The sequence below is a fragment of the Chanodichthys erythropterus genome, chromosome 5 (genome assembly GCF_024489055.1).
Source record: "Chanodichthys erythropterus isolate Z2021 chromosome 5, ASM2448905v1, whole genome shotgun sequence".
In the NCBI taxonomy this organism is placed as follows: domain Eukaryota; kingdom Metazoa; phylum Chordata; class Actinopteri; order Cypriniformes; family Xenocyprididae; genus Chanodichthys; species Chanodichthys erythropterus.
The window spans coordinates 1,792,704-1,804,816 of record NC_090225.1 but is presented as its reverse complement, the minus strand read 5'-3'; the positions used below and the strand labels follow the sequence as shown (position 1 = coordinate 1,804,816).

The 12,113-nt window shown below is 38.3% G+C and overlaps 1 protein-coding gene across 1 annotated transcript in view; it reads left to right on the top strand.

Moving 5' to 3' along the window:
- The first annotated feature begins 9,480 nt into the window (after nt 1-9,480).
- The window catches only part of kcnk12 (potassium channel, subfamily K, member 12), a 42,361-nt gene continuing 39,728 nt past the window's right edge, over nt 9,481-12,113 (top strand). The window contains exon 1 of the mRNA XM_067385062.1: nt 9,481-9,820. Coding sequence (XP_067241163.1) covers nt 9,481-9,820 — 340 coding nt within the window. The remainder of the gene's footprint in view (nt 9,821-12,113) is intronic.

Here is a 12,113-nt window from a genome sequence, read left to right as displayed (position 1 = left end):
CTCAATGCATTTAGGCATGTAGACATGGTCAAGACGATCTGCTGAAGTTCAAACTGAGCATCAGAATGAGAAAAAAAAATGTGCTTTGGTTGTAGGTGCCAGACAGGCTGGTCTGAGTATTTCAGAAACTTTTGATCTACTGGGATTTTCACACATAATCATCTCTAGGGTTTACAGGGAATGATCTGAAAAAGAGAAAATATCCAGTGAGCGTCGGTTCTGTGGGTGAAAGGAGAGGAAAATGACTGGACTGGTTCCAGCTGATAGAAAGGCAACAGTAACTCAAATAACCACTCGTTACAGCCGAGGAACACGTCAAACCTTGAAACAGATGATCTACAGGAGCAGAAGAAACACCAGTGACACTCCAGTCAGCTGAGAACAGTGAACTGAGACTCAGTGAACACGGACTCACCAAAACTGGACAATAGAAGACTGGAGTCTAGATTTCTGCTGTAATATTCAGATGGTAGAGTCAGGATTTGGTGTAAACAACATGAAAGCATGGATCCATCCTGTCTTGTGTCAGCGGTTCAGGCTGCGGATGGTGTAATGGAGTGAGGGAGATTTTCTTGACACGCTTTGGGCCTCTGAGTACCAACTGAGCATCATTTAATCACCACAGTCTACCTGAGTATTGATGCTGACCATGTCCATCCCTTTATGACCATCTTCTGGCTACTTCCAGCAGGATAATTCACTGTCACAAAGCTCAAATCATCTCAAATTGGGTTCTTGAACATGACATTGAGTTCACTGAACTCAAACAGTCTCCAGATCTCAATCCAATAGAGCAGGTTTGGGATGTGCTGGAATGGGAGATTCACATCATGGATGTGTAGCTGATAAATCTGCAGAAATGTTTTTTTTCTGTCTATTTATTAAAGTCATAGTGACCCGTGCTGACAAAGTGAGTAGTAATGCGCTTGGGCTGAAGCGAAACAAGTGAAGTTTTCACAAAAATTAGGTCATTAAAGGGTCAGTTCACCCAAAAATTAAAATTCTGTCATTTATTACTCACCCTCATGCCGTTCCACACCCGTAAGACCTTCCTTCATCTTCAGAACATTAGCAAATTAAGATATTTTCGACGAAATCCGATGGCTCAGTGAGGCCTGAGCAATGACATTTCCTCTCTCAAGATCCATTAATGTACTAAAAACATATTTAAATCAGGTCATGTGAGTACAGTGATTCAATATTAATATTATAAAGCGACGAGAATATTTTTGGTGTGCCAAAAATAACTAAATAACGACTTATATAGTGATGGCCGATTTCAAAACACCGCTTCAGGAAGCTTCGGAGCGTTATGAATCAGCGTGTCGAATCAGCGGTTCGGAGCGCCAAAGTCACGTGATTTCAGCAGTTTGGAGGTATGACACGCGATCCGAATCATGATTCGACACAAAAGATTCATAACACTCCGAAGCTTCATGAAGATCTGAAGCATGAAAACAAAGACAGTGCGCAATCCTGATAGACACAACTACACAGAATTACAGTATTTCAAAAACTCAATTGGCGAGTATTTACGCAAACATTATCTGTTATGTATTAAGTAATTGTTTGGTTAACAGTTGGGGAAAACATCATATTAGATCCATGTGATAAAATATAGGTTCTCTGTTTCATTAATGTTAATTAAACTATTGTGGAATTATGGAAAAAAAAGTTACATATATACATATATTTTCCTATAGATATGAGTTTTGACTTGGTTTGTGCCAGATTTGGTGTTATTACCAGAGATTGCTATATTAACTCTTTAGCTCTATCGACTTCAAACAGGTGTAGCTCAGTCATTTTTTGTTGAATTTCAACCAATCATACATCATTTTGAAGGGTTTATTAATAGGGAATGTGAAAATAAGTTTTTTTTTTTTTTTTTGATAATTTGCTCATTGCGAGCAATCATTGAATGCCATGATAGGAGGCCATAACAAAACAGGAAGAGCAGTAGCATAACATTTCAGAATATATCTTGAATTTTTATAAACGCATAAAGACATCCTTTGTCGGATAGAATGTTTTTACAGTATTTTACTTTACAAAAAGGAAAAGGCACCTGTTTCATAGATCACTGTATTATTTTTATGTTCCTAAATGATAATGATGTCGTCTTTTTTTTCTCTATTTTACTTTTTATTTTGCCCTATGAAGCACTTTGAGTTACCGTGAAATGTTCTATATCATTAAACGAGTCTTGCTGTGCTACCTGGAAATGAAAGTCTGATGTAAGTACTGGAATTTTTTCTTTGTTTCCATCTTTTTTTATTGCTTTCCCAATATGACTACTTTATGAAAGATATGATATGGTTTGCACAGTGTTGATTTATTGCAGAGGACGGTCCATGATCACAGCGCTGTGTTTTCCTGCAGTGAATATCATTTACACAGAGTCATTCACTACAATAATGAAACCTCAGCTTATTACCAGATAATGATGATTATTGCTCTTTTGTGGTTATGTACAGCCACCGGAGCAAACCCATGGCAATTTTGTACAAAAGGACAAAACAGGTAATCATTTTTCAATTTTACTAGCCCTAAGTGAGGTAAAGTAAACATAATCTTCTCTAGTTTCACCTACATGCTAAACTTTTCAATGTGTATTGAATAAAAAAGAACAATACTCAGAAAACAGATGTAAATAAGAGCATTGAGGGTATCATGAGAAACTTTATAAGCACATGAGCTACTTCTTTATTAATACAAATTACTGTCAATTCAGACACCATCTCTGATCCACCAAACTACTGTATATGCAACCATTGATTCAGATTAGAGGAAAGGGACAAGGAGTGTTATGATGCTTTTAGTCTCCTCCTCCTCCTCTTTTCTTGATGTTGGGATGGTCAGTGGTACGTTTAATTGGATCCTCAGAGACATATTTACAAAATGAGGACCCGTGGAAAGGACACAATCAACAATGGATTTCTGCCAAACCTGGCAATTATATTACATCCATAAGATATTGAGTTGTGTTCCCCATCCCATGGATAATTTCATAGGCGTTTACTGGTGTAAAGCAACGCTGTGCACTACAACTACAAGATATTGATCCCTGGAGGGAACTAAATGGTTATCAACATATGTTTCAGCTAATATAACTATGATTGATAATCTGATATCAAACTGTGCCATTTAAGTGGAAAGTTTTACTGTGAATATGACTAATTAAGCCCTTAATGAGAGATGCTGTCGATGACACTGAGCAAAGTGAATCCCAGCTGTTTCTGTTATAATTAGCGCAATAATACTATGTTCACTTTGTACTGAAATGTAATGAAGTAAAACTACTGAAATGAAGAGAACTACTTCACATTTTTAGTAACTCTAAATGTGAATCTTCATTAAAACACATGTTAGACTCGCATGTTTGAACAAACATTTTCAAATTGAACAATGTTGCTAATTTCACTCTAAAAAACACTGAGTTTTTTGGTTTTCAACCGAAGGGCTTACTTATATTACTTACTTAAATCCTCTAATCTTTTTTTAAATACCAATGATTTGCATGATAATTCCTATATTTTCGACCATATTATAGCATATTTGATATCATTTTTAATACATTACATTTGAGCTTGCTTAACAAATATTAGAAATAAAAAATAAACATTTAGAAGTAATTCAAGTGTAATTGATCAGTCTCTGTATCCACCGTAACGGCGCTGCATCTCGTGCCGGAGATGAATCACGTTCGGCGGGGGAACTGATAACTCCAGACCGCCGCCTGCGTTTCACTCGTAGCTAAAAAATGTTGTGACTGACTCCATAACCTGACCATAAATAATCAGTGTACAATTCTGACAACATATTTTAACATCCCAAGTATTTATATTCTTTATCTTTTTAAGCAAGGCATCAGGCGTTTATATCACGTGAAAAAAAAACTTAGCGACACTCATTTAGGTGACTCACATCTCGCCCCTGTATGTTGCTTTGCATAAAATTAAACGATATACAGAACAATAACGAATTTTTAGATAAAATAAAACATACACAAACCTGTATTTTACTGAAGACTTGCACCAATTTGACGGAGCTGCACTGCTCTCTCCTGAAGAGGGCGCTAAAAACCCGCGATAAATAACTTCTTGTTTTTGACTGTTATTTGTGTGCTGACGTTCAGAGATCGACTTTTTACTTCGTTTGTTGTCATTGGGGTTTTTTAGCTAAAAATAATTAAGATATAATTGTAAAAATCGTTCTAAATAGGCTTATAAAGAATAGCAGTCTCCACACTACAACTATAACGACAGCAGCACAGAGAAAGGACTTTCAGAACGTTTTTTTTTTCCAACTGATGAATGTTAAAAACATATAGCCAATCAGAATCAACCTTGCTTTAAAAGAGCTCGAGCATTTAAAGCGACAGACGACAAAACTACAGCACGCGGTTATCATAAACAGAGCTATCTTCATCAGTGTGGACGCTAATTTATCGTTATGATTATCCTTAGTTTTTGTTCTTGATGTGAACAGGCCGGAATGACAGTATAGTTCCTAGCCATATCGACCTTGAAAATCACAGTAGGCTACACAATGTAACTATAGAAGAGTCAAGTTTTAAATAGGAAAAATATTGAAACGTTTTGGTCATTTTTGAGGGAGATGCTAACGGTCTAATCAGATTCAATGAACTATTCTAAGCTATGCTAAAAGTGGTACCGCCAGACCTGGAGATAAGCTGAATGGATTCGAAAACGGTAAAACTCAACTGTTTAACTCTAAGGGAGTTGGAAAATTAGCCTATTTTCAAAAAAAGTGCAGTGTTCCTTTAAGAGTGACTATATAAAACAAAATAGCAAAGGCTAAATACATCAGTAAGCTATGTCCTTGCACACCAATTCACATCTTCAGATTTGCAGTGAGTTTGCTTAGTCAGATAAATGCATATACTGTATGTTTGTGTGTGCTGGTAAGTGAGCACTGTATCTGTAGATGAGAGCTGACTCTGCCACCTGTTCTTTGCAGAATGACACTGGATCGATAGACTTTCCCAATGCCAAACTCTCCACAGATCTATCTCAGCCCCTCCACTGCTGTCAGCCCTTAGAGACGCACTGTCATTTAATCGCTCAGGTAATTATAAAAAGCAACTTTCAGGGTGAATCTTGACAAGATAGATGCAACCATATGTTCTCTGCCTGTGCTGCCTAAGCAGCATCAATAGAGTAGAGAGACAGATTTGGTCTCCTCTTTTCTCATCAGCGTGTTCCCAGCCAAGCCGAAATATACAGTATAGGCCTATGCATGACAATATTGATGCACATGCAGTGACGAAATTAGTACCAAATGAAAGTAAGTGAGTATAAGTCAACATGAAATCAACATTTATGCTTGCAAATTTGCCCCTATTTGGGTGTTAACAAAAACACGCCGTTTTTGTGTGTCCCTTTAAATGCAAATGAACTGCTGCTCCCAGCCCCCTTTCCAGAAGAGGGCGGAGCTTTAACAGCTCAACAACAACAAAGCTGGAGAATCTCACGCAGCCAAGTGAGGATTGTCAGTAACGGTGTTCAGCCTTACATTGTTCAAACCGGAGTCGACACTGATGGAGAGACTCAGGAAGAAGTTACAACTTTTAGACGTTTCTGAATGGTTAGTGGATAAATTGATGTAGTTGCTGTGGAGTTGATTCAACTCATCCACTAGCATGTGCCGTCATGTTCATCTTTTGTGTTGAATTGACCCTCGTTTGGTGTAAAATGACGGCATGACAACAACACTCTACTACAACAACATTTCCTCTTCTCTAAAGCAGCCCAACATGGCCCCGCCCCCTTTGTTGTGTGTTCTCGGGGGCGGGGTTTATTTAAATTTTAGGGTTAGTGATGTCACCAACCCGGGAAGAAGCTTGTGTAGTCCCTACAAGCCATGTGTTGTAGTCCTTAAAAAGTGATTTCTGTAAAAGAAAATATCTCTCTTTGCATTAAACTTTGAGCGTCGTAACTTTGCAGATGTTGTTTATGATCAAACTCCAACATTACACACTAAGGTTAAAAAAGTGAAATCATAATCAAGGACCCCTTTAAACAACAGGGAAAACAGCCATATATTATTCAATTACATTTACGCATTCAGCATTTATCACAGCACCAAAAAAAAAACGTGTAAGAAACATATTTATGGTCAAAATAAAATGTGATCAGACACTTCATAAGTGTTGCAAACGCTGGCTGCAATAAACACACAAAGACAAATAAGTACAAAATGAATAGCATTTTAATAAATCCAACAGGAAAACTAGAAATCCACAACTAGGTATGACGACATGGAACAAAGAACAAAAAAAAAACCTAAGAGTTCAGATACAAAGGGAAAAAAATGAGGGAACAAATGGCAGATATATAGATAGATAGATAGATAGATGATAGATAGATAGATAGATAGATAGATAGATAGATAGATAGATAGATAGATAGATAGATAGATAGATAGATAGATAGATAGATAGATAGATAGATAAAGAATCACTGTCACTTGGGGCGATACCCTTTAAAAAGGTTCTAAAATGTACCATTTAGGTACTAACATGTACACTTTTAGTACCAATAAAACTAATATTATACTAATATAACAAGTACTAATTTGCACTCTTTAGGTACAAAGGTGTACCCAGTGACAACTTTTGTACCTTTTTTTCTGAGAGTGTAACATAAAACAATTTCAAAATCCATAATTCATTGTCATATCAGCCCGAGTGAAATATTGCGTTCATGTTACCTTGCTATAACATTTGATTAATGTCATTTAATGCTATGATTAACTCTACATTCATGTATTCAATCAAAGGGGCCTTATATATCACAAGTGAAGCTCCAGAAGAAAGGGAAGTCAGTCTGGGTAAGCTGATGAATCAAGTATCATGTCTCCCCTGGAGCAAAATGGGGTTAAGTGTTTTTTCCAAGGACACAGTCGTGATAGAATAGATCTGTAATCTCAATCACTCTTGTTCCAGGGCGACCTTCTCCTTCTTGCATGTGATTGTTTTTAACCTTTGTCTTTCCATCTGTTAGACAACTGCATCTGTACATAAATGGTTGGAATGGTTTATCAAACTGTACAATGTTGTATTTATTTATTTATTGGGCAGATGCTTAGCCAAAGTAATATACAATTCTGCTAAACACCTCATTTTGTGTTTCACAGAAGAAAGTCATTAGTAATGAATCAGTGTGTCAAATCATAATTCGGATCACTTGTCAAACCGCCAAACTCCTGAAATCATGTGACTTTGGCGCTTTGAACCGCAGATTCGACACGCTGATTCATAACGCTCCGAAGCTTCATGAAGCAGTGTTTTGAAATCGGCCATCACTATATAAGTCATTATTTTGTTTTGTTTTTGGCACACCAAAAATATTCTGGTCGCTTTATAATATTAATATTGAAGCACTGTACTCACATGAACTGATTTAAATATGTTTTTAGTACCTTTATGGATCTTGAGAGAAGAAATGTCATTGCTCCCTATGCAGGCCTCACTGAGCCATCGGATTTCAACTAAAATATCTTAATTTGTGTTCCGAAGGTTAATGAAGGTCTTACGGGTGTAAAACGGCACGAGGGTGAGTAATAAATGACATTGTTTTCATTTTTGGGTGAACTAACCCTTTAAGTACTGGGTAGGATTAAGGGATGTAGAATATGGTCATGCAGAACAAGGCATTAAGTACTAATAAACATATGCTAGTAACCAAATAGTTAATAGTGAGAATTCGAGTAAAACTAAACTAAAGTGTTACCAATGATTCTTATATGAGTGCACAATTCCTTTAAGTAGATGGATTAATCAGTAAATCGTTACTTTACCCTGTATTACTTGAAATTTCAGGAAAGATGATTATCTTGCAGTTATTGCATGAAATGCTTTGGATTTTAAACATTTCATTGCAGTCAGACTCATCTATTACTGTCTTGGGAGTCACACTTGGCAGTGGCGATGCTGGTCACAGGTAATTATGCCATCGATTAATTGTCAGAAATAACAGACCCACCTCTTACAGTGCGCTCGAGCAGCTCTATAGGACGCGCGGCAGTTGTAGTAGCGCGTGCCGCATCGCTTCCTCGTGGTTTGTGCGGAGTCTGTGGCAAAGCAACGCGCGCAAGGGGCGCGACTTGGACTTACTGAAGAATGGAATCAACATTTATCATTATCGCGTTATTGTCGACAATTTTTACCTCATCATAGATGTTTTTGGCGGTTTGTCGGAAAAGAGCGGGAAAAAGTGCAGCGCGCGCTCTTCAATTCAACGTCTTCAGGAAAAACAAAGATGAAATAAGATTAAAAAAAGATTGCTTGTTGTTTGAATTCAAGCATTAAAACGGAATGAAGGGGATTTTTATATCCTTCTAAAAGACACTCGAAGTAGAAGATAACCTTATGTGTCAAATAACGTGAAAAAATATAGTATTTTTCTTGCTATAGCGATAAGGGGACGTAGCCTAAACATCTGCCTTTTAAAGAAAAAATGTTTTATGTATATTTCAAACGTTCACTGACTGCAGATTTAATCTAACTTTGTTAAACCTAAAGTAACAAGCACTATAGCTGTCCACAGTAGCCTATGACTGTAGAGTAAATCACCATAGTATTACTCTAGTGCGCACAGATTTGATCTGAAGCAGATCAGCCTCATTAGGACTGCGGGCTTCAAACATCCCACAGCGAATAGACCTGATCTCAGATCTGCCTCACAAAAAAGTGCAAGAAATCCCCCTCATATGGTCGCTAAATGTCTTTATTTGCATTTAGCCCGCTGTGTCCTTCACTGAAGCATAAATTAATGTGATTCACCAGACGAGAGATTTTGCGCAGCGACCCAAAGGATGAGCTGGATGCTTCATCCGCATCATGGAAAAAGCAGGAGAACACACTGCTGCATCCCTGCATTAAAACCAAGGAGTCTTGGAATTTCATCGGCTGAGGATTTTAGCCTGCAACTGAACACTTTATAGATGGATTTATGTGGATAAACAACCCATGGGATGGAGACGGGGAGAACTACTTTAATGAGCACGAGGGTGAGTGTAGTTATTTAACCAACTAAATCTGGATCCACAAGTGGTGTATTTGATGGAAATTTACCTTAAAGAATCCTTGGACAGGCACATTATGCATTTTATTTAATGCATGCCAAATATAGTATTTTTCTTAAACAGAAGAAAGACTTGCAAAGTTCAAAACTTGTTTAATACAAATTTGTGCAATATCCTAGAAGACTGGAGCGTCCTAAAGCAGGAGCGCGAGAGGATTCGTGTCATTGAAACAATGGCAAATGGATAAATTAAGCTGGTAAGCGTCTTAAATTAAGGCTTTTTCTTTTCTAAAACTTATCTGGCGTGTTTGATACGTATTTTCCCCGTCACTAACGTTATCTTAGGAGGTCTTGGAGTGTCTTCGAGAAGCAGCTCTAGAGGATCCATGTCATTGCATTGGTCCACTGCGCCGGTGGTGCTGAAATCTGGATGATGCCGGCGCTGCGACTGCAGGGCTGCCGCTCCCTTCACATTAACGAAGACAATGGGCGCTTTCTGCTGCTCGCCGTGCTCATCATCGTGTACCTGCTGTGCGGCGCTGCGGTCTTTTCCGCCATCGAGAGCCCGTCCGAGCTGCGAGCGCATGGGCGCTGGAACCGGACCCTCCTGAACTTTAGCGACACGTTCAATATCAGTTTGCAGGATCTGAGCTCCTTCCTGAAAGAGTACGAGGCTGCGATTGCTGCTGGAGTTCGGGTCGATGCTCTTCGACCCAGATGGGATTTTACTGGGGCGTTTTATTTTGTTGGGACAGTGGTGTCCACTATAGGTAAGTCACCAAATGCATGGTTTTCTGCTAAAAAAATTAATCTTCTTGGGCGATTAGAAAAAGATTTCAGTTGTTCCCAATTCAAATGGCTTATTCTATTGATTATAAAATTACAATGGACTTATTTGTCACCATAGATTTCAAATCACATATTCAAACTTGTTGTGTCACAATCGGTTATTGGGCCAAATTAAATGTGAGGTATATTAATAATGGTTTTCAATCTGTAACTTGCTTACTTTAGATTTAGGATAAGGATTATGTTCATGGTGCTTTTGTTTTTCTCTTTTGAGCTTGGCAGTGTACATCACTGTCCGCTTTCATTGTGTGGAAAAGACTTGAGAACAGGAAAAGCATGAGGAAGAATATTTGAACTATCAGCTAGTGGTGAACTAGTGAACTAGTTGTTTGCACATATTTACTGTTTAAAGGAATACTCTTTTTTTTTTCACCAAATCAAATGCAATATTAATGCTAGAGCAGGATGGATTCTGATTGGCTGTCAATGTTTTTTTTCAAAAACAATTTTTTCCAGTGTCATAGTTGTGGTTAGTTCACTTCAGAATAAAAATTTCCTGATAATTTACTCACCTCCATGTCATCCACGACATTTATATCTTTCTTTTTTCAGTCGAAAAGAAATTGAGGTTTTTGAGGAAAACATTCCAGGATTTTTGTCCGTATAGTGGACTTCAATGGGGACCAACAGGTCCAAATGTCAGTCTCAGTGCAGCTTCAAAGAGCTCATGATCCCAGACGAGGAATAAGAGACTTATCTAGAGAAACCGTCTGCCATTTTCTAAAAAAAAAATGAAATCTATATACTTTTTAACCACAAATGCTCGTCTTGCACTGCTCTGTGATGTGCCACGCATTACGTAATCATGTTGGAAAGGTCACGCGTGACGTAGTCAGAAGTACCGCGGTAGGGCGAAAAACTCTCATTTTTTCCTCCTCATCCAATATCATTGTTTTAAAAGGCCATTTGACTTAGTCTTTGCACGTTCATTTTGTTCGATTTCCATGACCTTTCCAACATGATTATGTAATGCGTGGCGCATCGCAGAGCATGCAAGATGAGCATTTGTGGTTAAAAAGTATATAAATTGTTATTTTTTTAAAGAAAATGGCCGATGGTTTCTCTAGATGAGACTCTTATTCCTCGTCTGGGATCATGTAGAGCTCTTTTGCACTGAAACTGACATTTGGACCTTCAACCCCTTGAATCCCAGTGATCCTGGAATGTTTTCCTCAAAAACCTCCATTTCTTTTCAACTGAAGAAAGAAAGACATGAACGTCTTGGATGACATTATCAGGAAATTTTAATTCTGAAGTGAACTAATCCTTTAAAACAATGTCTTCTATCATCCTTGCATGAACGGACCTTAACACTTTATAAATAGAATAGAACTACAAGACACATAAATAGAAAATAGTACAGCAAGTGCTACTTTTAATTTGGCAGCAACAGCCTCTGGCACCTTACTTGACCCCATGACCTTTCGTAGAATCTCACAGCGGGCTTTTGCCTTGCCAAGACAACATTTCTTTGCTCTCTGCAGAGACTTCACTTTTCCATTGGCATTTCCCCAGCATAAGTCCTCTGAAGACCAATAAACACCCTCTAGTGTTGACACTCTCACGGGTACCAGGCTGCGAGGAGGTGTGCGGCCAAGCCAACTCCCTGCTGGACTTCTGCATTCAGGACCAACCCTCAGGCTTGCGGTTTGCTGTGGGGCTCATGTCCCAAAAACCAAATGTGCTGATGCCCACATGTCCTGGATAACATTTACCCTGTTATAGGTCACTAAAGAGCAAGTACCCCTTCGAGGCAGCCCCCTAGTTATTGTGTATTTGCTTCCTACAGCCCTTGGCTCCTGTTTTACACTTTCTATCTGCAGTGAATAATCAATAGCCATGCACTTTGTAGTTCTTTCAACTCAGAGTAATGTATTCAGCAGTACTGTCACTGCATGCTTCATGCAACCTTGCATACGGACAATCAGTAGTCGCCTTCGCAGATGAAAACTGAAGCGAATGTGGTGTAGCCATTCTCGTTCAGGCTTAAATGCTATCCTCCTCATATATTCTTGTTATTTCCACTACCTCAAAACCATCAGGATTGGGTTAGGGTTGCACGAGACATTTGTATGTTCTTAATTAAATTGGAACGTAAAGTCAACACTAGAGGCTACTAGCTAGTTTGTAACTTACTCTTTGGTTGCACCATTTGTTCTAAAGGCAGAATGTAGCTAGTAAAATTGGAAGTTCGAATCAGATTGGCTGGCTTTA